General features: G+C 41.3%; 1 protein-coding gene across 1 annotated transcript in view; it reads left to right on the top strand.

The window, feature by feature from the left end:
- PIBF1 (progesterone immunomodulatory binding factor 1) overlaps positions 1–27,862 on the top strand; it is a 319,829-nt gene that overhangs the window by 209,182 nt on the left and 82,785 nt on the right. Inside the window, exon 14 of the mRNA XM_082245629.1 lies at positions 11,729–11,831. Coding sequence (XP_082101755.1) covers positions 11,729–11,831 — 103 coding nt within the window. The remainder of the gene's footprint in view (positions 1–11,728; positions 11,832–27,862) is intronic.

Below are 27,862 nucleotides of genomic sequence, written 5' to 3'. Positions count from 1 at the left end.
ATTACCTTCAGGATCTAATACCATTTCATGCTGTAATCTTCCTTGGAATATTCTGATCACTACCGCTGATATCTGTGGAGATCATTGTTGCTAAGAAGCTTTCAGCAAATAATCAATAATAAATCTGATACTTCCTATAATCCCCGTGATTACTTTTCTTCCAAGGACTTTTTTATATTTTAAACCTAAAATTATAGGTCCACTTACTAGCTGTCAGCTTTGCTTGCCTTACCGTACTCCTGGCTGATCCACATTGTATGCACCGACCATCTTAATTTACCAGCTTTTACAACCTTCTGTGGTGAGCTATACTTCTGAAGAAGCAGCATCGCGAAACATGTTGAGCTAATACTCTTACTACCACCACATAGCGTCGCAGCCACGCCGACATCCCCGAGGGGCTTTTGGTATCTATTATTATCCCCCTAAGGGATCAGGCTTTGACCGCAATTGCTATTAAGGTTTATAGTCTTGTTATACTTTTAATGTAAAAGTCATTATTTGTTTTCCCTTTTAAACTGTGTGTTGTTCCAGTGTATGAATACATTTTTATATTTTTTATATATGTGCCTATAAAGTCCATATTTTCACACCCAGTTCCAATACGTTCCATTAGGATGTGGCACATTGTTTGACTCATGCATTCAGGTTGCCACCCCTGGTAATGCATATCCAATTCCCTCTATAATTGTAACATATTATTGTCCTTTTCAAAGTTATTGTCATTAATTTAAAATCTACAGCTTTTGTGAACCTGTCCTGAAGATCCCTGTTCAGACCCTTTCTGTTATAGGTTGACGGTGTTTGTGCCCTGTTTCCAATTGCTCTCTTATATTGTTACCCTGCCACACAGGTGGCTTCAACACAAATTCATTGTACTCGCCACCAGAAAAGCCACTGTTAGACATTTACACAGAAAGTGGCTGCAAAAAGGTTGATCTACTGATTAGCAACTGAGATCCAAAAATGAATAAGAAAACATTTGAAAGGAAGCATTTTATTTAAAAATGGTAGTTTATGATATCCAGTGCTATAACAAACCGAATGTAATACACTTAGAGTTTATTTGTTACTTTAAAGTTTTGAATGCATGTTCTAGACATTCTTTTTCTCTTTGTATTGAATCTTATTAACAGTTTTCATATGGTTTTATGTTTGCTTTTAATTAAGTTTCATTGTTTTTGACATTTACATGTTTCACTTGTTTCCTACCTCATACAGCTGAAAACTAAAGACAGGTTGGTCTTAATAACTTTCATTTCACAGACTTGATGAAACTTGAATGGTATAAATGTAATGTTTTTATTTCACTCAAGGCTCATCTTGAAAGAACAAAACAAGATTTTCTGGTTGTAAATTTCTTGTCTCGACATTTCACCTCCTGTCATTACCATTCATTATTAAGCTTTTCAAAGCAAATGAAGTGAAGATACATATTGTGCTTAATGTTCACTTTTTGACATAATGGTTAACATTTAAGCCCCTTTTCTTAGTTTGCTTTGTACACCTTCATAATGGTTGTGAAATGTTTTTGTTCTGTAAAGGTTTTGTGGCTTTAGTTGCAAAGTAACCAAATCTGGACAAATTGAGCCTCTTGCCATGGCTAGATACTTACTAACAGGTGCCTTAAGAAGTGTTCCATAACACATATATTGTCCTTTTTCTTGTGCCATGTAGTGAAGATCACATTCCACTAGTAAACAATAAAACCTCTACTTGTCTTTCCCTGTCTCTGCTCTTTCACTGTCCCCTGCTGGAAATCTGTTAATATTAGGAGTCTCTATTAAGACTTGCTGGGAGCCAATCCGTGTGTTTTCCAGTGACCGAGCATTCTGATTGGCAAAAGAGAAGGTGGCAAAGCAGTGTTTTGAATGCACAGATTTGTTCCAATGTCTGTCATGCTTTTCTGGTACAATACTTTTTATTGAAATACAAGGCTAGAACAGATGCAGAATTCCCATTCAGGGAATATGAACATTAAACAGTGCAGATTTTCACCCAAAAAAAGCACAAAAGAAAATGTGTCCAAGAGTGTGAACTATGAACTAACAAAGGATCCTTTCACAGGTCTGTTTTTCAGGCGGACCTGATTGGACAATAAATTGTTCTCTATGGAGCGGACGCTGACACCCACCACCATCCGATCTGACCATGCCCGCAAAAAACAGAGGGATGACGGTCCTATTTTCCATCTGTCCATCTGTCAAACGGACAGGCAGTCTGTTTCCATCCCATTTCCCCATGGGGGAGAGTGAGACTGTGTCCGTCACGGACCTGTCATGCAGGGATCAGTGGAGCGATCCCCCACTGAGCAAGCAGAATCTGCTACGTGGAGGCACTCATGTGAAAGGACCCTTTTGCCCCTTTCACACGGGTGCTACCGTGTGGTGTGGCTGTCCAATCAGTCCGTTTTTCAGGCGGACCTGATCGGACACTGCATTGTCCTCTATGGAGCGGCAGATGTCAACAGAGACATGTCCGCCAAAAACAGATGGATGGTGGTCCTATTTTCCATCTGTCCATCGGATCTTCCCATAGAGGTGAAAGGAACTGTGTCTGCTCTGAACAGCAGAGTGGACATGGACCTGTCATCCGCCTGCAAATTAGAATTTCGGTCTTTGTGACAATGGTCCCCGGTCAATTGAAGAGGATAAATCTACTTGACACTGCGATTTAAAACTTTACAGAGGTATTATTCTTTCTCTACGTTATCCTAAGTTAAAAAAGCTTTTGGCATACACTGTAATTTTTTTGTATCCAAGATTTAGGTAGCCAGTAATTTTGCCATGTCTGTTTGGTTTCGGCTTGTCTGAAAACTAACAGAATCCTCATGTAGGATTCCGCAGGGAATATGTGATCACAGAAATATGGCACTGGAGCTTAGGCTTCTACCTTTATTCCTGCACAGATTCCAGTGTGAACACTTGCATTCAAAATGTAATACAAGCAAGTAACGATGGGTGGCATTTTACACTTTCTTAGGGTAGATTGCCCTTTTCTGTTACTTGAATGTAAAAATAAAAAAACATAATTAGACTGCCTTTATGAAAAATAAAATAATGTTTTATGTGTAAGGAAGAAATGGGCCTGTGTTGATTTATGGTAGATCTCTTAACCTCCTGTTTTTTACAAATGCAATAACGTTCAGCAATTAGATGAATTCTATTTAGTTATAGATTTCTCCTCTTTACACATAGCTTTTTGTTGTGTTGATAACCCTGTCCATGACATTAAGTTCTTCATTGTGGCTGGATCATAAAAATTAACATCCTCTTGCATACAGTGGCACCTAAAGAATGTAAAACATTTGCCAACACAATAGTACTTATCCTAAAAACATATATGCCTTCTTTAAACTTTGTATTAAAGTCAATTGTGACTTTAGACTCTTAAAGCTTACCGCAATCCTACATTTAAAAAGGGTTTTCCTGTGATTTACTGTGGACACCTGGTTATTTATCATATGTGTAAATGAGCCGTAAACATCTTTGTGTTCATGTTCACGACCTATGTGTGTCACATGTCATTGTGATTGTCTCAGTAGAACTAAAATTGTCTAAAAAATGTTTTTCTCAAGTCTACCTGTGTTTTTGCTTGTCTGTTGTACAAAGTGCCTTTTGTAAGATGCTAAAGCCTTCATGCATGTGTAATCATGCTAAATCTGTATCTTCAAAATAAGTACGTTCTTGTAGCCAGTTCCAGGAGCACTACATTTGACAGTGCAACTCAAAAGAGAGAAATATATGTAATGGACTATAAATACCGCTATAAATGCACCCTTGGTTGACAGATCGGTGGGAAAGACTGTTCAAACAAGTCACGCTGGCCCATTGAAAGCCTACCAACAATGAATATATGGACTGGGAAAAGATGAAAAAAGAAATACTGTTGCCACTATTGAGATAAAGTGCCTTGAAAAAGTATTCATACCCCTAATATTTTCCACATTTTGTCATGTTACAGCTAAGAACGTAAATGTATTTTATTGGGATTTTATGTGATAGACCAACACAAAGTGGCACATAATTGTGAAGTAGAAGGAAAATGATAAATGGTTTTTAGAATTTTTTACAAATAAATTGTGGTGTATTCAGCCCCTGAAGTCAATACTTTTTAGAACCACCTTTCACAGCAATTACAGCTGCAAGTTATTTTAGGTATGTCTCTACCAGCTTTGCACATTTAGAGAGTGACATTTTTGCCCATTCTCTTTTGCCAAATGGCATAAGCTCTGTCAGATTGGATAGAGAGCGTCTGAGAACAGCAACTTTCAAGTCTTGGCACAGATTCTTAATTGGATCTAGATCTGGACCTTGACTGGGCCATTCTAACACATGAATATGCTTTGATCAAAACCATTCCATTGTTGCTCTTGCTGTATATTTAGGGTCGTTCTCCTGCTGGAAGGTAAACCTCCGCCCAAGCCTCAAGTCTTTTGCAGACTCTAACAGGTTTTTCTCTAAGATTGCCCTGTATTTAGCTCCATCCATCTTCCCATCAACTCTGACCAGCTTCCCTGTCCCTGCTGAAGAATAGTATCCCAACAATATGATACTGCCACCACCACCGTGTTTCACGGTGAGGATGGTGTGTTCAGAATGATGTGCAGTGTTCGTTTTCTGCCCCACATAGCATTTTGCTTTTAGGCCAAAAAGTTAAATTTTGGTCTCCTCTGGATAAGAGCAGAAGATCCAGTGGCTGGCAGCCATCCCCATGAGTAAACTCCAGTGGGTGGAGTGAAACGCGTTGGGGCGTGGCCTGGCAGGGGTTAAGGCTGAGACTGCCACTTGTCTACACACAGCAGGTCTTGTTCTGATGTGCGACTCCTGGAATCTTCTGCTCTTATCCGTCATTTTCTGGAGCGTGGGCAAGCTCTTTCCCAGCCAGCACTCACAGCAGCAGGCACAGGACTACATTTCATTGCAGCCGGAGCAGCTCACATACATACCATGGGTTCACTTGGGACTCATCTGGCCAGAGCTTCTTATACATGTTTGCTGTGTACCCCACATGGCTTCTCGCAAAATGAAAACAGGACTTCTTATGGCTTTCTTCTTTCCACTCTTCCATAAAGGCCAGATTTGGGTAGTGCGCGACTAATAGTTGTCCTGCCGACAGATTCTGACCTGAGCTGTGGATCTCTGCAGCTACTCCAGAGTTACCATGGGCATCTTGGTTGCCACTTTGCTTAATGCTCTCTTTGCCTGGACTGTCCGTTGAGGTAGACGGCCATGTCTTGGAATGTTTGCTGTTGGGCCATACTGTTCCAGTGCTTTGTGAGCTGTTTAAAGCTTTGGATATTTCTGTATACCCTAATTTCTCCACAACTTTATCCCTGACCTGTCTGGTGTGTTCCTTGGCCTTCATTATGTGGTTTGTTCACTAAGGTTCTCTATCAAGCCTCTGAGGCTTCGAAGAACAGCTGGATTTATTATACTGAGATCACAATTAGGTGACTTCTGAAGGCAATTGATTCCACTAGATTTTAGTTAGAGGTGTCAAATTAAAGGGGGATGAATACAAATGCACGCCACACTTTTCAAATATTTATTTGTAAAGAATTTTGAAAAACATTTATTGTTTTCCGTCCACTTCACAATTATGTGCCACTTTGTGTTGGTCTATCACATAAAATCCCAATAAAATACATTCACGTTTTTGTTGTAACATGACAAAATGTTGAAAATTTCAAGGGGTATAAATTATTTTTCAAGGCACTGTAGATGGAAAAAGAAATCCAGCTATCACCTAAATAGTTACATCTATGAAGATTTCCTTCTTAAGCCTCTTGTAAACAGGTGAAAAATGCTGCATTTGTTGCTTTTTTTTTTCTCTTTACACATACTGAATACATTTGCATTGTTATCCATGGGACAGTGCAAACAGCTGCGCAAAGATTTATAATGCAGCGATGTGTTCCTAGCCATAAGGAAAAATAAATAAATGGTGATAGATAGGAAATGGACCGCTTCTCCTTCCTGGAGAAACCAGCTTCACTTGTTTAATATTTCTATTTATTATTTTTTCCTCCGATTCCTCAGTCAACCCTGTTTTCTAATGCTTACACAGAATCCGTGTATCCAAATAAGTGCAAACTTGATAAAACCTTGAGAGCCGCACCCAGACCCCACACTGAAGGGACAGCCTTTACCCTGTACTGACTGTGTTTAGAAATGCCCCAACCTCTTCTTCCACCCCCATCTCTCAACTGAAGTCAAACCCTGGCATACTGGTGCTAGAGCACACTGAATCAGAGGGGAAAGAAGAGCAAGTTGAAGCAGTGTTTGTGTTGCAGTGTATCCAGATTGGTGCAATCTCTGTAAAATCTTGGGAGCCATACTCGGATCCCATACTGTGGGGATAGCCTGTAATGTAGCTTTGATCGTTTACCTTGGCACTTGATGCAATGCATTGCATTAACCACAGAGTGCTATACAGGTCCAGGGCTGTGGTTTATCGCTATGGAACCCAGTCCCTGAATACCGCTTTAGTGGTATTCACACTGTGGCAGTCGAAGCCTGGACCTAGCAAATAGTCCAGCGACCTGGACAGGTAAGACAGGGTCACCCTATATCTCAGACTATTACTATGTAAAATGTTGTTTAAAATATATTCACAAACAATTCAAACGTGGTACTAAAATTCAACCCAATTTATGAGGCCTAGGGATCCCTCCTGTGTCCCTGGGAGCCTCGTACTGTCGCGCTGGGCCGCCATTTTGCTGTAGCCTGGGTGCTCATTGCACAGCGGCCATGTTTGTGTAGTCCGGTGGCCATTTTGCGGTGGTTTGCCATTGAAAATAGCGATGGCAATGAAAGTGGAGTCCTGTGGGCAGTGATTTTGGCAGTGGGAGCTCCTCCTCATCCTGTGGTGCTAACTCCTGGATCTTTTCACTTCCCGATCACCGCACGTGGAGTGCAGATTATCCTGATGGCTTCAGGTCCACTTCTGCAACCGTGCACGAAAAGGCGCTGGTGGATGCACTGATTGTATCAGTGCATGAGACCTTAAAAATAGAGGAGGCAGCTGAAGCTGCAACTGAGGCTTCAGTTCCCTTTGGCACTCACAAGCCATCCACAGCGGCAAAGGTGTTTCCTTTCCCCGCCTATTTTGACAGAATTTTCGCTAAAAAATGGGAACGGCCAAAACGTCCGTTTGTGGTCCCTAAGCGATTTGCTATGCTGTACCCCTATGAGGAGTCCCTTCTTAAAAAGTGCACTGTTCCTCCAGTGCTGGACCCTCCGGTCTTCAGATTGAACAAAGCGACCATGATTCCGGTTGAAGAGTCCCCGGCCTTTAAGGACCCGGCTGACAGGAAGGCAAAGGGTGTGGCCAGCAGTATTTACACCCTGGCTGGTTCGGCACTGAGGCCAGTATTTACTATTGCACTGGTGTCGCAATCTCTGACTGAGTGGGCTAAGCTTTTACGCCGTGACCTGAAGGGAGAGCAGCTGCCCCCTGTCTTTGCTTAGCTGGCGGACCAGTTGGTTCAAGGGCTGCAGTTTATTTGTGATGCCTCTTTGGATGCGGCTCCCCTAGTCCCTAGGCTCTGTTTCAGCAGTGGTCCTTCTGAGTATTTTTTGTCTCAAATGCTGGTCTGAGGACCAGACTTCTAAGAAGGCCTTGACTTGTCTTCCTTTTTAAGAAGATTGCCTGTTTGGAGCTACCCTGGATGACATCATTAAGGGTCTCACAGGGGGGGAAAGAGTACCTTTTTTCCGCAGGCTACTAAGGGCAAGGACTCTCTTCGTAGACGTGGGCCATCCTTCTCGACTCATAAGAATTTTTATTGTCCCTCAGGGGCGACTGACAAGGGATCAAAGTCGTTCAGGGCCTCCTCTGGTGGATCCAAGCAAACTTGGTCTGGCAGCACAAAGGTGGTCCCTCACTCATATCAGGAGTGGGGGAGTGGGAGGACCTCTTCACTGGTTTCTGGACCCGTTGACTTGCCTGGTACAAGACAAAGTGAGTCCACAAAGTCATACGGTCCGGCTACAAGATCGAGTCTCACTCTTATCCACCGGCAAGGTTCTTTCCTTCCAAATTATGCCTGTCCCTGGACCACTTACAGGGTCTGTTTGGGGCAGTACAAGACCTGCTACTTCAAGGGGTGATTGTCTCGGTTCCGACATTGGAACGTTTTCAGGATTTTTACTTAAACCGGTCTACAGCTCCCAGGAAGGAAGGCAAGGTGTGTCCAATCCTGGACCTCAAGGCACTGATCTGCTTTGTGCAGGTGCAGAAGTTCAGAATGGAGTCCATTCGCTCGGTGAAGGCATGCCTGCATCAGGGGGATTTTTTGCCTCTATCAACATCAAGGATGCTTACATTCACATTTCAATATGTGCCGGTCACCAGCGCTTCCTCCGCTTTGCCGTGGGAGAGGAGCATTATCGGTTTGTGGCATTACCCTTTGGGTCTCGCCTCTGCTCCTCGGGTCTTCACAAAGGTGTTAGCCCCGGTTCTAGCATTGTTACGCCAACCGGGATTGCGGTATTGAATTACTTGGATTGCCTCCTTCTGCGAGCGGAGTCTCCTACTGCTCTGGTGGAAAACCTGGAAATCCCCATACGAACTTTGAGGGAGTTTGGCTGGATTCTGAATTTTCAGAAGTCTGCTCTGGTTCCATCCACAAAGCTGGACTATTTGGATCTGACTTGGAATTAGCCAGAGGGCTCCTTCCTTTGGACAAACTCCATTCGTCTCCTGCTTTCCAGAAGATGGTCATCCCTCTGGACTTGCATGCGGGTGCTGGGCCTGATCAGTTCAGTTTGCAGAGTTCCATACGAGGTCCCTGCAAAGAAAGATTCTGGCCAAATGGGACAAGAATCCGCAGTCTCTGGACAATCAGATGCGGCTGAGACAGGGAAGGAAAAAGTCACTGATATGGTGGCTTTGTTTTCTGGTGCTTCGGCTGAGCAAATCATTCCACCCCTTGTATTGCACAGTGGTCACCACGGATACCAGCCTTTCCGGTTATGGAGGCGTCCTCGGCAAAAATTCTGCTCAGGGTATCAGGACACTGGAAGAGTCCAGACTACCGATCAATGTCTTGGAACTCCGAGCGATAAGACTGTGCCTGGAACATTGGATGAATCATCTTCAGGGATGTCCAGTGCACATTCAATCAGACAATGCCACGGCTGTGGCTTATGTCAATCACCAGGGGGGCACAAGAAGTGTCCTGGCAGCTCTGGAGGAAGCCGGCATTTTAAGGTGGGCAGAACGGTTAGTTCCAGCCCTCTCCACCATACATATTCCCTGGGTGGAAAACTGGCAGACCAATTACCTCAGTCATCAGTTTGGACCACGAGGCGTGGTCCCTTCATCGGGAAGTGTTTCATCAGTTGTGTCTCCAGTGGGGCATTCCCGAGGTGGCTCTGTTGGCGTCCCGGCTCAACAGAAAGGTGCAGAGGTTTGTGGCTCGGTTACATAGTTAGTCAGGTTGAAAAAAGACACATGTCCATCTGGCTCAACCAATAAAAAACAAAAAACAGTAAAGAAAACCCAACCATACAATACCCAACAATCCTATACCGGCAGTTCATCCAGAGGAAGGCGAAAATACCCCAGCAAAGCATGATCCAATTTGCTACAGAAGGGGAAAAAAATCCTTCCTGATCCCCTGAGAGGCAATTGGATATTCCCTGGATCAACTTTATCTATGAATATTAGTACCCATTTATATTATGTACACCCAGGAAAGAATCCAGGCCTTTTTTTTTTTTTTAAAGCAATCTAGTGAGCTAGGCAGATCCACCTCTGGAGGGAGTCTATTCCACATTTTCACAGCTCTTATGGTGAAGAAACCTTTCCGTATTTAGAGATAAAATCTGTTTCCCTCTAGACGTAAAGAGTGCCTCCTTGTCCTCTGTGTTGATCTTAAAGTGAATACCTCAACACCATGTTCACTATACGGACCCCTTGTATTTATACATGTTTTTCATATCCCCCTTAATCTCCTCTTCTCAAGAGAGAATAAATTCAGTTCCTCTAATCTTTTCTCATAGCTGAGCTCCTCCAAGCCTCTGCACTTTCTCCAGTTCCCTGATATCCTTAAAGGCTCTGACTATGTCCAAGCAATGTAGGGAGACTTATTTTAGATGGTTAGGAGCAGGGCACAAGAATGGCAGAACAATGTCCTCAATGAGATGGAGCACTGAAACCACATTTGGAAGAAAGAATGATCTTGGACATAATACAATATTGTCATTGTGAAGTATGTGAAAAATCTATTTACAGAAAAGCAAGTTCAGAGAGACATCTGACAGACTTGATTGCCACCAAAAAGATGACTTTGCCAGTGTGACAGACAGGCACTGTCAGTTGTAGATGGTGTGTATCTGCCACACAGTAAAGGTCACAGGCAGTGTTCATTTTGGCAGCAAACTTCCATTTAGTTTCATTCTTAGTCTTTTGACTAAAATGCCATTTTAGTTTGTCATCTGCAATTGTTTTAGTCGTATTTAGTCGACTAAATCTGCAGTACATTTTAGTAGACTAAAACCTATTCTACTAATATGTTATTATTTATGGTTAAGGTTTGAGCAAAACACAGATACAGATTTATAGATTTAGCATCTCTGGATGTAATGCTGCACAGTGCTGGATGGTGGTCTGAGGGGATGCCTGTACTGCACAGTGTTCTGGGATGGTGGTCTGAGGGGAGGCCTGTAATGCACAATTTTCTTGGATGGTGGTCTGAGAGGCCTGTAATGCTACACAGTACTGGACAGTGGTCTAAGGGGAGGCCTGTAATGCGCAGTGCTCTGGATGCTGGTGGTAAGAGGAGGCCTGTAATGCACACAGTGCTCTGGACGGTGGTCCGAGGGGAGGCCTGTAACAGTGCTCTTCTCTGGATGGTCGTGAGTCGAGAGGCCTGTAATGCACAGTGCTGCTGTAAATGGTCATTTGAGGGAGCCTGTGATGCTGCACAGTGCTAATTGCTAAGCATGGAGCCATAGGAAACGAGAAGCTCATGAGGTTAAACATCCTTCCCTCACATTTTTGTTTAGTTTACGTTCGTTGATTTCCTTCGGTGTAAAAAGGCTGCTGATGAATATTTTGACGAAAATGTTTTTGTTGACGAAATAACACTGGTCACAGGACACCCTCCCTAAACTCTTCTTGTTACGCTGCATTTCTTGCTACAGAACTGAAGACTCTCACAGTGGAGTGGGGTTATGGGGAAATACCCTAAGGGGTTCTCTAAAAAGCTTACAATTATCCAGTTGCCTGAAGGTGCGAGTCTGTAACCCATGGTCTATGAATAATTTGACTCTGTCTTGATTGTACTCCAAAATATGGAATTTACGGTTAAGTCAAGTGTATGCAGTAAATGAAAATACTGGCAGTTAGAAAAGGATGAAAAATAATTTTATGCATGAAACATAAATAAATAAAATGTTTATATACAGTACATGCTTTTAATTTTACTATTTACTATGTATGATTTGCATTTGATATGATGGATAAAACGGTACATTCAGAAGTCAGTACAGCAGTGAAGTCATTCCTTATTTATCAAAATACATGCAAATAAAATGAGCTACTGTCACTAATAAACAGAAGTGGGGGGTATAATGAAAGACATACAGTATAAGATATGATACACCCACACCCTTTTCCTTCTGATTTTAATACACAAAATCTATTTGATTTATATTTAGATGTGTAGCTTAATATACGTTTTTTTTTTTTTTTCTTTCTTTTGTATATTTGACATCAGTGTTCATCTGGCAAGGAGACTTTTGCAGCTAGAAAGGCTGAATTCTTCATTAACAAAAGACTTAGAGCAACAGAAAGAACAAACAGCAAAAGTTTCTTTGGAGGTAGGTGAGCTCATCACATCAAATACCTTTTCAGTCTGGAGTTACAATTTACAGTCTTTGCAGATGACATATTGTTGTGTTGCATGCCTGCCCCAAATTTTTCAGTATCTTCTGTTTGTAATGAAATATATATTTGCGATCAAAAGAAATATTGCCCTCCGGGTATAACCCATATCTGGCATTTATAGAAAAAATGTGACTTGATTAACCAGTTGTGTTTCTGTATTCAGGTATTTTAAAATCTGTCCCATGCATATCTTTTGTTCATTGTATAGCAATTGGTTTATGCAATCTAAACGTGGGCAGAAAGGCAAAATATCTCTAGCTACATGTATAAAAAAAAGTGTTAAAACTCCTTGGAAGTTTTCATGATTTATTGTCATAGAACATTAAATCACAATGAATTTAATCTGTTCAACAGATATATACGTTTTTCTTGTCAAAGTGAAAACCAATAACTGCAATCAGTTTTTAAATTGTTGAAAAATAGTACACACACCAAATAGCTGATTGAATAAGTGTACACCCCCATCCAATGTGGCACACCTTAAGCATCACTGATGCAAACAGTTATTTTCCAAAGTCACATACTTGTTTGAAAAGAGGCTAGTGTGTAGTCAAGGGGTTTCAAGTCTGAACCTGCACTGACCAAACCTCAAAGACACTGGGGCATGTCCCCTATATAAATTGCATTCCCACATTACCTCCCTCACCCTTCTACTTATTCTAACTTCTGGAGATATATAATCTAATTTTGGGCCTCCATCATTTACCTTTTACCAACACGCCCATCACCCCCATCCTCAGGCAGCAGACAAAATCTACACAATCTCACGAGATAGCCAATCACTTCAAAAATAAGATTGATGCAACTTATGAGGAGATCTCCACTGTGCAGATATCTTCTCCCCCACCTAACATTCCATGGCTACCTGCATATTCAATCCTTCCCTCTCTTAACCCTGTTACCATAGAGGAGGTTGCTAAACTTTTTTTTAACACCCAATTAACCACCTGTCCCTGTTCCCTCACAACTACTACAGTCACCCTTTTGCTCCATCCTACACTTTTCAGCTTACATCTTTATACTCTCACCTCTCCCATCCTCTGGAACTCCTCTCCCCAATCTGCCTGACTATCTCCTACTCTAGATGCCTTTAGGCAATCCCCGAAAACACAGCTCTTCAGAGTAGCCTATCTTGTCTCTAACTAACTTTACTTTTTACTTTCTTCATCAGGTCATCCCTAAAGATATTACGTTTTGTATTACTTTACCCTTTCTTTTAGATTGTAAGCTCTAATGCGTAGGGTCCCCTTATCCTTCTTGTATTTTATTGATTTGCATAGTAACTATACTGTCTCCCTGCATTTTGTAAAGCGCTGTGCAAACTGTTGATGATATATAAATTCTGTATAGTAGTAATAATAAAATGTAGTATAAAATACATGTGTTTCTTGAAGATACAGCTTCTGATAAGTCAGTGTCATGGCATAGTCTACATTATGAAGACAAAAAATAAAACACTCCAAGCAATTCTGTGCAAGGTTGATTAAAAAGCACAAGTCAGGGGATGGATACAAGAAAATTTCCAAATCACTAAAAAATTTTTTGGGGTGCATCCAAATTTATTGTTAAAGTGCTAGTAAAGTCCTTTTATTGTTTTATACCAACAGGTAAGGCTATAATAGGGCTTACCTGTAGGTACAGTAAATATCTCCTAAACGTGCACAGTTTAGGAGATGTTTGAGATGTTTACTTCAGTAGCAGCCACTGACGTCACCGGTGTATGTGCACTGTGCTGTCAATGGGCAGCATGCTGTTTATTGAGAGAGCGGTACTGAGGCCGTGACTCCCACGCACATACGAAGGTATGATGTAATGGCAGCTGGGCCATTCAAAGGGTCAGAGCGCATAAACCCAGACGGAAGACCGGGTGAAAATGAAAACCTTGTCAACAGTGACAGTGCACCGATGGAGGGCTTTGTTTTAAGGTAAGTCATTCATAATGTGCAATGCATACTAGCACAATATGCTCCTAACTTTCAGGGGGAAAAGGGGATACTTTTTTTGTTTACTACCACTTTAAGAAGGCATGATAATCTAACAAGAACAAGTTATGATAATCTACCAAGAACAAGCCATCCACCAAAAAGTGAGCGACTCCAACGGGAAGGTTAATAAGAAAGGCCTCAGTGACTTTTGCGCTCTCTAAATTGGTTAACAGTCCTCATGCATACAGCTGTTACTTGGGTGCTTGACAAGTCAGAGCTATGGAGCATAGCAAAAGCAAGCACTGTTAACTAAAACGCAAACTAAATCTCACTTGACATCTCACATATGGTGTACTAGAAGGTACTGCACATAGGAAACTCTAAAATCAGATAGATAAAATGTTCTATGTTCTCTTATGAAACAGAAATTAAGCCTTTTGGCCATTAAACAAAACCATCATAAACACACTATTTCCACTGTTGAGTATGGTAATGGCAGTATCCCACTACAGGGATGCCATCTGCAGCAGGTGCTGGAAGATTTTCTAGCATAAGAGGTTGTAATGAATGAAGCAAAGTGCAGCAAAATCCAGGTGGAAAACTTTCAGTGTGCTGGAAAACTGAGCCTTGACTATCTATCTCTATCTATCTCCCAGCAAAAGAATAACACCAATCATAAAGACAACAAAAACAAAACTACCAAAATAATTTTAATATGCTGAAATGGCTAAATCTTACTCCAGATCTCAATCCAATAGAGAATCTATGCTTAGACTTGGTAAAGGCTGTTTACTCACAATCCATATACAATAGAACAGACCTGGAGCAGTTTTCCAAGGGAAAAATTAGGAAAAAATGCTGATGTGTAAAATGAGACCTATCCACACAAACTCAAGGTTTTAATTGCTGCCAAAGGGGCATCTACTAAAACTGACCCAAAACCCATACATACTTATTAATAAAAATAGATTTGTGGTGTCAAGAGTGAGGAAAGCAGAATAAAATCCACTCTAATTCACTGTATTATGACAAAAAGATTTAAAAACCATCAAAGGGGTGAATCATTTTTTAGGCATGTTATATGAAAAAATGTATACAAACATGATTATCATATGTACAGTACATAATCGTCACAATCAGAAGGTACACAATTCACAAGCCGTCTCTCTATCCAGTGCTGTGCCTGTCTGCAGTGGCTCAGTCTTCTTTCCCTGCTCTCATAAGACAGAATAGGGGCAGCAGAAGCTATTGGCTGCTTTCAGTCAAATCCTGTGACGAGAGAGTCGGGGGTGAGGCAGTTTTAGTGGACACAGGCATCGCGGCTCAGGATCGAGCCCACATAAGTGTCCCCAAAGCAAGCGGCTTGCTATGGGGCACTTGAGGAGGGGAATCCGGGAGCGCCAGTGAGGGATCGAAGAAGAGGAGGTTCCGACCTGCCCTTTGCAATTCCATTGCCTAGAGCAGGTAAGTATATACCTATTTTTTTATTTAAAAAAAAAAGTAAGACTTTACTACCATTGTAAGCTTTTTATTCCATTTTTTTATTTATTTTTTACATAAAAAAAAAAATCACTGTCATCTGAGCAGTGCGCTGTCACTTATCTGACCTTGTGCTGCCATTGCATACAGTGTCTCTGATCACTAACCAGAGCAGTACAATGTCACCATAGTGACACTGCACTGCTCTAGTGACAGTGATTGGTGCCAGATGTCTTTTATTTTTTTCACTTCAGTGTACAGTGCCTAGCATTGATTGGGTCACAGTGATCACATGGTACAGAGCCTGAGGCAGTCTTCCGGGTACAAGGAAACTCCTGGCCATTTATATATAGTGGCCAGGTGCGAAGTGGTTAATTGTACAGGACAGCAAGTCATAGACCATGGGACTTCCCAAAGCAAGAAAACTGAGGAGTGGACAGCAATTTTACTAACCGCAGCAAACAGGTTCACAAAAAAGAAGAGTCATTGGACCATAAACACTCAGATGACTGCTTGAACCGACTTGTGGTCAGAGCTCTCATACACAGAGGCCTGAATATCCACCAGGTAAAATTTTGACAAAGTAGTAAAGCGCTGTGCAAACTGTTGGTGCTAAATAAATCCTGTATAATAATAAAGTATGAGTTGAAGACCAGGTGGTGGCCTGACAAACCAGCCAAACAGATACCAAACCGACATTTCACCTCAATGTCTTAATTGAGGTGAAAGGAAGAGACAGACTTGGGAAGATAGGAAGGTCTAGCTTCCAGGACCACTTTGTCCTCATGTAAGGCAAGAAAAGGCAGCCGAATTGGAGACACATCTAATGGAGACCAGAAAGACTACCTTCAGAATCAGAAGTACCATAATGATGTCTTATGGAGACATGATAGGTCAGTGTGGGGGTTAACATGAGCAACTTTTTGTATAAGGCTCTTCTCAAGACAGTATAAAGCCAAAGATTTTTGGAATAGAATTTATAAAGCCAAAACCCATTCTTTAGTTTACTAAGAGCCAGATGCTGGTTGCAGCCAGACTGGAATAAGGCTAGGATGCGAAGAATACAACATTTCCAGAGATTGAGTTTCTTACTTGCGCTCCAGACAAAGTAAGCACTCCAAATGTGATGTAGATCCTACAAAAGGGTTGATTTTCTCACATAAAGTAAGGTGGGAATGACCGCAATGCTCCTATCCTTTAGAACAGGGGTAGGCAAACTTGGCACTCCAGCTGTTGTAGAACTTCAAGTACCATGAGGCACTGCAAGACTCTGACAGCCACAGGCATGCCTCCCCAATACAGAAGCAGGACAGGATTTGAAGTTTCAGAACAGGTAGAGGGGCCAAGGTTGCCTACCTCTGCTTTTAGAACATGGGTTTTAACTGCCATACTGTTAAAGCCAGTGTCTGAGAAGCAGGGTGGTACAGAGAGCTCTGTGAAATGAGGTTTGACCTGTTTGGCAGATATCAAGGCTCTTCTGTCAGGTGCCTGGGTACAAAGTTCTCAGGACCAATGTGATGATCACCAAAATCCATTCTTCCTCGCTCTTGCAGAGCTGTCGAGGGTGAATCTTCACTGTAGTAAATGCATACACAAGTCGGAACTGGAAACTAAGGAATCACCAGGACATCTACGGCAAAGGCCAGGGGGACCACTTCACCTTGCCACAAGCCTGTCTAGCTTTTTGTTGAATATGCAGGTCATGATGTTAACATTTGGTCTTCCTGAATCACCGGGACATCCACGGTAAAGGCCAGTGGATCACTGGACCTGGCCACACAGTTATCCAACTTTTTGTTGAATGTGGAGATCATGGCGTCGACATCTGGTGTTTCCAGGAGAAAGCCAGGCTTGCTTTGTTCATGGCTGCTGACTTCTTGTATCCCTTAATTGTTAATGTAGGCCACAGCTGTGGCATTCTTTGACTGTACCCTGCAATAAGCAGTTTGATGGATCCTGATAGAAGTGTCAGTCATAAAGAAAAATAAAAGGAATGAATTAAAGAGATTCTTCATCACCTAAGGACACTGGAAACTAAGGAAACTGGGGAATTACAGAGTGGGTTGGGTTGAGTGTGCACTGGATGTGTTCCAAGCAAAGCTTTTGCCAGCATCCGATCACCCAAAGGTAGTGGCATATATTACATGGTCTGTGACTTGCGGAACTCTAATTAAGACAAAATATTTGCAAACCTTTACATGCTGTAGGTATTAAACCCTTCTGGGCCAACTTTCATACAGCAGTTCATTTTTTTTTTTAATAGTAACTTTTGAAACCCTATGTTTATACTAGATTGCCATAAACAAAAAGGGAAACTGACTGTACATCATCTTCAAATGGCTATTTTTGAATAAATGACAAATGCTGCAATTAGCTCCTTGTGACTGTTTGTTCTGTTGGCATAGCAAGTGTTTTCAAACTCTTTTGCACTACAGCATATTGATATTTGTTTGCTGTATCTAGGAAACATTTAATTAAAGAACTGCTTTATAAGAAATGTTAAAACAGCTAGGAGAACTAACCAGTTTTCAAGAAACTAAACTATGATTCTTAGGCCTGCCATACATAGTTCAAATCTTGGCCAGGACAGCAGAAACCGGCCGAGATTTGAATTGTTATTGGCCAGGCTGAATGTACCAAGTTGATCAGTCAATTAACTTGGGTACAACCAGCCTGCCAGATTCTCTTGCGATTATCGCTAGCAGCTTCTATAGCCATTAGCAATAATCACGGCCTTCTCCTGGCAAGGACGGCTTCCCTGTCCCCCCACCGGAGAAAAGCAATTGCAGATTCCCCTGTCAACACTGTGTTGATGGGGAAATTGTGTGAATTTCTTTTCTTTCAACCTGTGGCGGAATGAAATTTGCACCCTTTAAAACCTGTTTACACAATATAAATTTGACGTAATTTAACATGGTACACTTTTCATGCATATGCAATTCGGGAACATTTTACTCTTGTTAAACCCAAATAATTACATATCCCAATAGTGCAAAAATATATGAAAAATTGCTTGTTCAAGTCATTTTGATAACATATCAGGAAAAGTACTGCACTTTAATCAAACAATACAGTGTTTATATCACTACCAGCTGGGATGTGATGACCTAAATACACCACAAGTAACGAAAGCAAAGACAAAATTGTCCCAATATGATTAAAGCCCAACTCTGGGCATAAGAAAAAAATATGTTTGCAGTGCGGCTGTCTCACATTTTAAGGGTTAGAAGCTTGTTAAAGTGGTTGTAAAGTCAGAAGGTTTTTTTTTTTTTTTTTTTTTTTTTTATCTTAATGCATTCTATGCATGCAGTATACAGCTCTATATTCCAGCAGTGGCATGAGAACTTCCTGTCCAGCTCCCAGACATCATCTGCTTGCCTCTTTGCCTCAGCCAATCAGAGAAAGGTTTGTATTTATCACATAGAAAGCTCTGTGTGATTGGCTGTGCAGCGCTCAGCCCAACTCTATTTTGTTCTGGGAGTGGGAGGGGAAGATCCCAACCCACTGCTAGAACACAGCTCTGTATACTGTAATTAGCTGAAGCTACATACAGATTATACAGAACACACAGCTGCGGCATGTCTTGAGGAAGTAAATAGTTTATTTGGACCAGTTTAGTCAAAATTACCATTTAACCATTGCAGTACCAGGCACTTTCACCCCCTTGCTGCCCAGGCCAATTTAAGCTTTTAGCGCTGTTGCAATTTGAATGACAATTGCGCGGTCGTGCACTATACCTAAACCAAATGTATGTCACTTTTCCCCACAAATAGAGCTTTCTTTTGGTGGTATTTGATCACCGCCAAGTTTTTTCTTTTTTGCTAAACAAATAAAAAAAAGACCGAAAAGTTTGAAAAAAAAAAAGTTTTGACCAAATGCTCCACACAGCATGGTCTGCTGACTAGTGACAGTTGTGGAATGAAATGTCCAAACAAAGCTGACACATTTCGAAGGGTGTTCCCCCCTCTTTAGAGCTACACATCTGACATAAAGCTGTTGTTTTTTTTTTTTACTACTTTATATCCAGAACTCCTCTGTATTCAGTGTTTAATTTCCATCAGGACTGCTGATCAGGTAGTAGTAGCTTCACACAAGTCGTAAAGGGTGAAAAAGAGCAGATCTAAATCTTTTCCTATTCAGATAAAGGTGTCGCTACAACCTTTGCTGTCTGCACTGAAAACTGCTTGTCTTACGTGGGGTACACACTTGTAGAAAATCTGCTGAAAATTCCCATCCGAGGTAAAATTGTACGATTTTCGGCTAGTGTGTACACAACTTTCAGCAGCCGATGCCGACATTTTCAACGAAAAAAAACGGAGGGACAAACTCCAAAATTTTTATCGTCCGTCCCCAGACGACCAATTTTCATTTAATGTGTATGCAGTACGTCTGCGAAAAATCGGATACGAAAGACCGCGCATGATTTGAAGTTGCTGACGACCCGGAAGTCTAGGAACAAATGTCCCAAAAAAAAAAATCGGACGAGAAATTTCGTGAACATTTATGCACTGTCAACTAAAAACCGTAATGAACCCTGAGCAAGAGAGAGAAAAATCGGAGGATATTTCGTCCGATTTCTGCCAAGTGTGTACAGGCCTTTAGGCCCGGTCCTGTTCACTAATAGGAGCTCCTATCTTATTTCAGATTGTCAGGAAAAATGTATGCTTTCAATACATTATTCATGTTTTGTCAGTAAAAAGAAAAGTCATGGGGGGGGGTTGCAACCCTGCTCCTTTTGATCTTTTACAGTAGCGTGAAGGGCTAAGTGTTACTGCAGTGGGAAATTTTATACAAGTTGTTATATTTTCCGTGCAATAACAAGGACCTTATTATCGCCCTCGAAGAAGTCAGAAAGGATTCAGTTTTCCAGAATCAATTTAGTGAGCCAAGTGTTTTTAAACAGTGTTAATTTTGAGGTCAAACTTTGATTGAGTTTTAGTTAAAGTCTTTGGACTAAAATGCCATTTTAGTTTTAGTCTTATTTTAGCCATCTGAATTTTTAGTTTTAGGTGCTGAAATTAACACAGTTTTCAGGTAAATTCTGCCTAAATTTCCATTGTATATTTTGAGCTTTTTTAGGAAGAATTCACTTTGCTGCTACACATTAACGAAATACATAAAATGAATGACTCTTGTAGTATCTGCACATCCTTGTAGATAAGGAGAAAAGCTCTTCAGCCATGCTGTGTATAGTATGCTCAGCATCTTAAGAACATTTTCTGTAGATCCATTAAAGACCCTTTGACCTCGATTTGAACTGAAACTGAAGGTGATGGTAAAAAGATGTTGCAACTTGGAAAAACTGAATTTTTTCAAATGGTCAGGAAAAACATCTTTGTTTAATAGTACTACTATAATGTGCCATGAATGCCTTGAATTTTACCCCAAAATGCATATTGCGTATTGCACTATTGCCTATGTATTATTCAAGATGCAAGAATACCTTTAAGAATGTTTACTTGTCCCACACCTGTGAAAAGTGTATTATGGAGGCGTTATTATTAGCAACTAAATTTTAGTGCAGTCTGCAAATAAGCTTATCTGTTTCCTTGGTTTAGACACCACCCTATTTGCAGTATTTTTAAAATATGTCAATGCCAGCCTTTCACTCTTGCACCATGTAATAAGTAAACAGTGATACAAGGAATACCCAATTCTTCTGAAAAGATTGATATATTGGGTGCATGTCAACCTGATTAAAGCGTTTGTAAACCTAAAAAAAAAAAAAAGAATCTGACTCCTTTAATCCCTTCTGGACTGGACGATTTTACCCCTTAATGACCAGGCCATTTTTTGTGATTTGGCACTGTGTTACTTTAACAAACAATTGCAACGCTGGACCCAAATAGAATTGATGTCCTTTTTTCCCACAAATAGAGCTTTCTTTTGGTGGTATTTGATCACCTGTGCAATTTTTATTTTTTGCGCTATAAACAAAAGAAAAAGAGTGACAATTCTGAAAATAAAAACAATATTTTTTCACTTTCTGCAATATAACATTCCCAAAAAAAATGTAGAAATCATATTTTTTTCATCATTTTAGGCCAAATTTGTATTCTGCCACATATTTTTGGTAAAAAAAAAACCCCAATAAGCATATGTTGATTGGTTTGCGCAAACGTTATCGCATCTACAAACTAGGGAAAAGATTTGTCTTTTTTTTTTTTTTTACTAGTAATGGGAGGGGATTAGCAATTTTTAGTGGGACTGCGACATTCTGGTGGACAAATTGGACCGCTAACTGACATTTTTGACACTTTTGGAAGGACCAGTGACATTACTACAGTAATCAGTGCTAAAAATATTCACTGTGAAAATATGTAGACAATTTCCAGGTGGTGTGTTACCATAATCCCGTTAAAGTTTGTGAAGAAAAACCCCTGTAGAAATAGGTAGGACTTTAAAGGTAACCATGAAAATCTCTCATCAGAAAGGTTCAATTTGGATAAAACATGCAATTTATTTAGAAAAAGTGAAATGTTGGAAAACCATCAGAACAAGGTAACACATATTTGACAATATGAATGGACATTCTAATACAATACAGTTACAGGTAAACAGCAGAATCCAACTCGTTTCAAAATGTTGTCTAGTACAAAAATCTTCCTCAGGGATCTGCAGATATTCCTGAAAAGCATAACCGCATGCAAAAAGTAAGTCCCAAAAAGAGGGCACAATCCAGTACACATTTTATACAATTATCATTTACATGAGCAATTTTGCAGTTGCGACAACATATTAACCCACATTACCATGGAGATCTTTGCAAAAGACCACAAATTACCATCCCATAAGAAAATATGAATAAAGAATCAGACAAAGAAAAGGAAAAAAGAGGGGAGAAAAGAACTTCCAGATGGAATACCACTTGTTAGGTCACATACCTGCAGAAGTACGGAGCCCCATACACTTATCCCAGCGGGGATGGGCTAAATTTCCACAGGGTGAGAGCTAGAGTCAGGTGTATTTAGTAATAGTCTTCACCTAGAGATAATAATTGATTGTCAGGGAACCTCGGATATATATTTTAACATGCCCTATATACAAGAATATTCAGATCAATTCACCTGTTGTGATGATTTATAAAATATAGAGATATGTGAAAAAATGAAAAAAATATATAGAAAAAAAAGGGGGAAGTTTATCCAGGGATAAAAAGGAAGAATTCCTGCAGAGTTCCAAGTAGTTATCCTCTAGTGTGCGTATCTCAAGGGCTTTATTAGGTGGTTGGTCCTATTGGGAAAAAAGAATCAGAGCCATGAGTACGTCCAATGACCCTAATTGAAGGAGTGACTGACTTGTTTCAATTGGGATGCCATACCTCAATATTCTGGTGGACCGTCCCCGGTGTCCTAACGACCTCAATGGATAAGTGTCCACAAGGATATACGAATATATTCCAGGATTTCTGGTATAAGTACCACTCCTTGCCTGAGATGAATATAGGGATAATATATTCATCTCTATATATATATATATATATATATATATATATATATATATGCAATGATGTAAGGTAATTAAATGTCCCCAATCAAGTAAAAAGTACCGTTTAGTGTGGAGGAAACGACAACCATTGGGTCACACTATCCATAGAGGCTGACCGCGTTCAATCTTAGGGCTATCTGGTAAAGCCGCAATGGCGTCCACCACATATGTCCTAGTGATAAACAGGAAGAGAGAAACCCCTTTAGATATAATAAGGCGTAAATGTCTAACAACAATCCTGGTCCCCTGAGGGGTACTTACTGTGGTACAGAAAAAGCTTGAATACGTAACAGTCCTGTGGTGACTCGGAGAGTTAACTCTCCGGACTGACTCTCGGCGTTTCCTTAAATACTCATCAATGGCCCATGATCTCGCAGTAGATATCGCGAGATCTAGTGAGATGTGTTGTGGTCGCGTTGTGATGTCGTCATTTCTGTCTACTTCCACCGCGGGAGATCCCGCGAGATTTGACGGTGACATCACATCCGCTCTAGCTGTATATGCTGCAGAACGTTCCCCTAAACCGGCGCAAGTGATTACTTCCGCCCTGACTTACACAGGGACATAGTTCTATGTCCGCCCAAAATAGCGGCGGTCCATAGATGCAGCAAAGGCAGAGGCATAGTAACGAAAAAAGAGGGGACCAAAACAATGGAACAAATAAATCATCTCGAAGATGAAACCTGGCTAAAAATCAGTAAATACCTCAAATATATAAAAGCCAGTAACTGAGCAGGTCCCTTAGTTAAAGGGGACCCGGATATGGTGCCAATTTAAGAATAAGGAAAATTCCTATCAGATATCGCCCCAGGCACGGGTAGTGGCGTTTTGACCCTGGAATTAACCAGGGGTTCAGACATGGAATTCCTAAAGGGGGAATTATCCACCTGCAAACGCTTATTTCTCCAGATCTTTGGGGGCCACAAATAATGAATTGAGGTCCCCATTGGAGATGTCTTACCCGTGCCGGGCTCTCAGTCTGCGGGTAGCCTCCCCAAAGGGAACAAGATGTAAGGCCATGCCAAAAATTATTTCATGGTAGTGGTTCCTATTCTACTGGTCGGCCTACCCAGTGGAAGGAGAGAGAAGGAAAAGAGGGGGAAGGGGGGGGGGAAAGAGGAGGAAAGGGATAAGATTGGAAGAAAAAGAGGGAAGTTGGTGAAAAGGATCCAGGGGGATTTTTGTAAAGAAAATTCCCCATGATCTCCCTGTGTCAAAGGAAAATGTTAGTCGCATAATGCAATTACAAAATTGTGTAACAGAATACACTTCTATCATTATATAATGTATCTCAGACATTGAAATATTTATTATTTAACCCACTCCGAGAGAATGTGTTTTCCTAAATAAGGTATAATGCATAATACCATATACCCTCAGAGTATGAAGAAGAGAGAGGGGTAGCGGGAGAAAAAAACCCCGAAGGGGGAGGGGGGAGTATATGTAATGTGGAGCCCTAGATGATTTCAGGGAGGCATCAAAAGCGTATAAAGAACAATAGAAAACATAAAAAGGAAAAAGGGGGGAAAAGGAGAATTAACGTAGGATGTTATGGTGGAGAGAATGGGGGAGGACCTCTTAGTCCGTCTTCCCCGAGGAGAATCCCTCCAAAAACGATCTGTAACTTTCCATTTCGTTCAGGCCAGGGGGGGTGGTCGCCCCAAGTCTAGCAATCCAGCGCATTTCGCGCTGGAGTAGCTGCTTGTTCCAATCACCCCCCCTGGCCGGAATGTGCACCCTCTCCAGGGCACAAAAGGTCACCTTAGGGGTCCTGTATCTGTGGGCTATAGCCATATGCCGGCCAAGTGGCAAATATAGATTTCCGATATTCAAACTTTGCATATGTTTACTGATGCGTTTGCCCATTTCTTGCCTGGTCTTCCCAATATAGAAGGCCTTGCATTCACACCGCATCAGATACACGACCCCTTTGGTTTTACAGTTCACAAAGTGTCTGGGGTGAAAAATTTCACCATTGGGAAGCCTAGTTGTTTTGCATCTAACTATCACCTTGCATTGGTCACAATTTCCGCAGGGAAACGTCCCTTTGTCACGGCAAGGATCCTCTCTGTTTGAGCCTTTATATTCACTTTGGACTAGACTGTCCTTCATAGATGTGGCTCTTCTATAGGTGATAGCTGGGGAGGGTGTCACTATATGTTGGAGAATGGGGTCCTCCCTGAGTATGGCCCAGTGCTTTTTTAAAATTCCATATATTTTTTCATGTTCAGTCGAGTAATTGAGAATTACTCTAGGTGGATTCTTTAAAGGTACTTCAGAATGTTTGGGAGTTTTGAAGAGCAGATCCTGTCTCTTCATGGTCTGTACTCTATTGAAATTTTTCCTGAGACAGGTCTTGGAGTATCCTCTTTCGAGGAGTCTCACCGTTAATTCGTTAGCCTTCTCCTTAAAATCCTTTTCAGAAGAACAATTTCTCTTAATTCTTAAATATTGTGAATATGGAATAGACCTCTTGAGAGGCTCAGGGTGGAAACTGGCTGCATGGAGCAGCGTGTTCCCCGCTGTGGATTTTCTAAATAAGGTTGTTGATATCTGGCCCTCATCACTTTTGGTGATGGTAATATCCAGGAAATCCACAGATTTCGAGTCATATTGCGTAGTGAAGGACAGATTCATATTGTTCTCATTTAACTTTATAAGACATTCTTCTAGTAGTTCCACCGAGCCGTCCCATACCAGGACGATGTCGTCGATGTACCTCTGCCACACTACAAAGTGGCAGAAGTACATCGACAAGTCTTCACTGGTAGTAATTTTATGCTCCCACTCCCCCAGGTACAGGTTCGCGTAGGATGGGGCACAACAAGTCCCCATCGCTACTCCCTGCACCTGGGGGTAGTGGGAGCCTTGAAAAGAGAACACATTGTGTTCAAGAATAAATTTTAAAATATCCAAAATAAAGTTGTTATAGTTTTGTTCCTGTAAACCTCTCTGTTTTAGAACATTTTTTATAGCAGAAAGACCTTTTTCGTGTGGTATTGAATTGTATAGACATTCGGCGTCTATAGTTACTAGGAGGGCATTGTGTGGTACAATGACATTCTCCAAAATTTGGAGCATGTGGATAGTGTCCTTGGTATAGGACGTTAGGCCAGTAACATGGGGTCTTAGATGAGCGTCCACCACACGGCTTGCTGTTTCTGTAATACTACCGTTACCTGACTGGCCTAACGTCCTATACCAAGGACACTATCCACATGCTCCAAATTTTGGAGAATGTCATTGTACCACACAATGCCCTCCTAGTAACTATAGACGCCGAATGTCTATACAATTCAATACCACACGAAAAAGGTCTTTCTGCTATAAAAAATGTTCTAAAACAGAGAGGTTTACAGGAACAAAACTATAACAACTTTATTTTGGATATTTTAAAATTTATTCTTGAACACAATGTGTTCTCTTTTCAAGGCTCCCACTACCTCCAGGTGCAGGGAGTAGCGATGGGGACTTGTTGTGCCCCATCCTACGCGAACCTGTACCTGGGGGAGTGGGAGCATAAAATTACTACCAGTGAAGACTTGTCGATGTACTTCTGCCACTTTGTAGTGTGGCAGAGGTACATCGACGACATCTTCCTGGTATGGGACGGCTCGGTGGAACTACTAGAAGAATGTCTTATAAAGTTAAATGAGAACAATATGAATCTGTTCTTCACTATGCAATATGACTCGAAATCTGTGGATTTCCTGGATATTACCATCACCAAAAGTGATGAGGGCCAGATATCAACAACCTTATTTAGAAAATCCACAGCGGGGAACACGCTGCTCCATGCAGCCAGTTTCCACCCTGAGCCTCTCAAGAGGTCTATTCCATATTCACAATATTTAAGAATTAAGAGAAATTGTTCTTCTGAAAAGGATTTTAAGGAGAAGGCTAACGAATTAACGGAGAGACTCCTCGAAAGAGGATACTCCAAGACCTGTCTCAGGAAAAATTTCAATAGAGTACAGACCATGAAGAGACAGGATCTGCTCTTCAAAACTCCCAAACATTCTGAAGTACCTTTAAAGAATCCACCTAGAGTAATTCTCAATTACTCGACTAAACATGAAAAAATATATGGAATTTTAAAAAAGCACTGGGCCATACTCAGGGAGGACCCCATTCTCCAACATATAGTGACACCCTCCCCAGCTATCACCTATAGAAGAGCCACTTCTATGAAGGACAGTCTAGTCCAAAGTGAATATAAAGGCTCAAACAGAGAGGATCCTTGCCGTGACAAAGGGACGTTTCCCTGCGGCAATTGTGACCAATGCAAGGTGATAGTTAGATGCAAAACAACTAGGCTTCCCAATGGTGAAATTTTTCACCCCAGACACTTTGTGAACTGTAAAACCAAAGGGGTCGTGTATCTGATGCGGTGTGAATGCAAGGCCTTCTATATTGGGAAGACCAGGCAAGAAATGGGCAAACGCATCAGTAAACATATGCAGAGTTTGAATATCGGAAATCTATATTTGCCACTTGGACGGCATATGGCTATAGCCCACAGATACAGGACCCCTAAGGTGACCTTTTGTGCCCTGGAGAGGGTGCACATTCCGGCCAGGGGGGGTGATTGGAACAAGCAGCTACTCCAGCGCGAAATGCGCTGGATTGCTAGACTTGGGGCGACCACCCCCCCTGGCCTGAACGAAATGGAAAGTTACAGATCGTTTTTGGAGGGATTATCCTCGGGGAAGACGGACTAAGAGGTCCTCCCCCATTCTCTCCACCATAACATCCTACGTTAATTCTCCTTTTCCCCCCTTTTTCCTTTTTATGTTTTCTATTGTTCTTTATACGCTTTTGATGCCTCCCTGAAATCATCTAGGGCTCCACATTACATATACTCCCCCCTCCCCCTTCGGGGTTTTTTTCTCCCGCTACCCCTCTCTCTTCTTCATACTCTGAGGGTATATGGTATTATGCATTATACCTTATTTAGGAAAACACATTCTCTCGGAGTGGGTTAAATAATAAATATTTCAATGTCTGAGATACATTATATAATGATAGAAGTGTATTCTGTTAAACAATTTTGTAATTGCATTATGCAACTA

Source organism: Pelophylax lessonae (genome assembly GCF_965119305.1).
Source record: "Pelophylax lessonae genome assembly, chromosome: 2".
NCBI lineage: Eukaryota > Metazoa > Chordata > Amphibia > Anura > Ranidae > Pelophylax > Pelophylax lessonae.
This window is presented reverse-complemented; position numbering and strand designations above follow the sequence as displayed.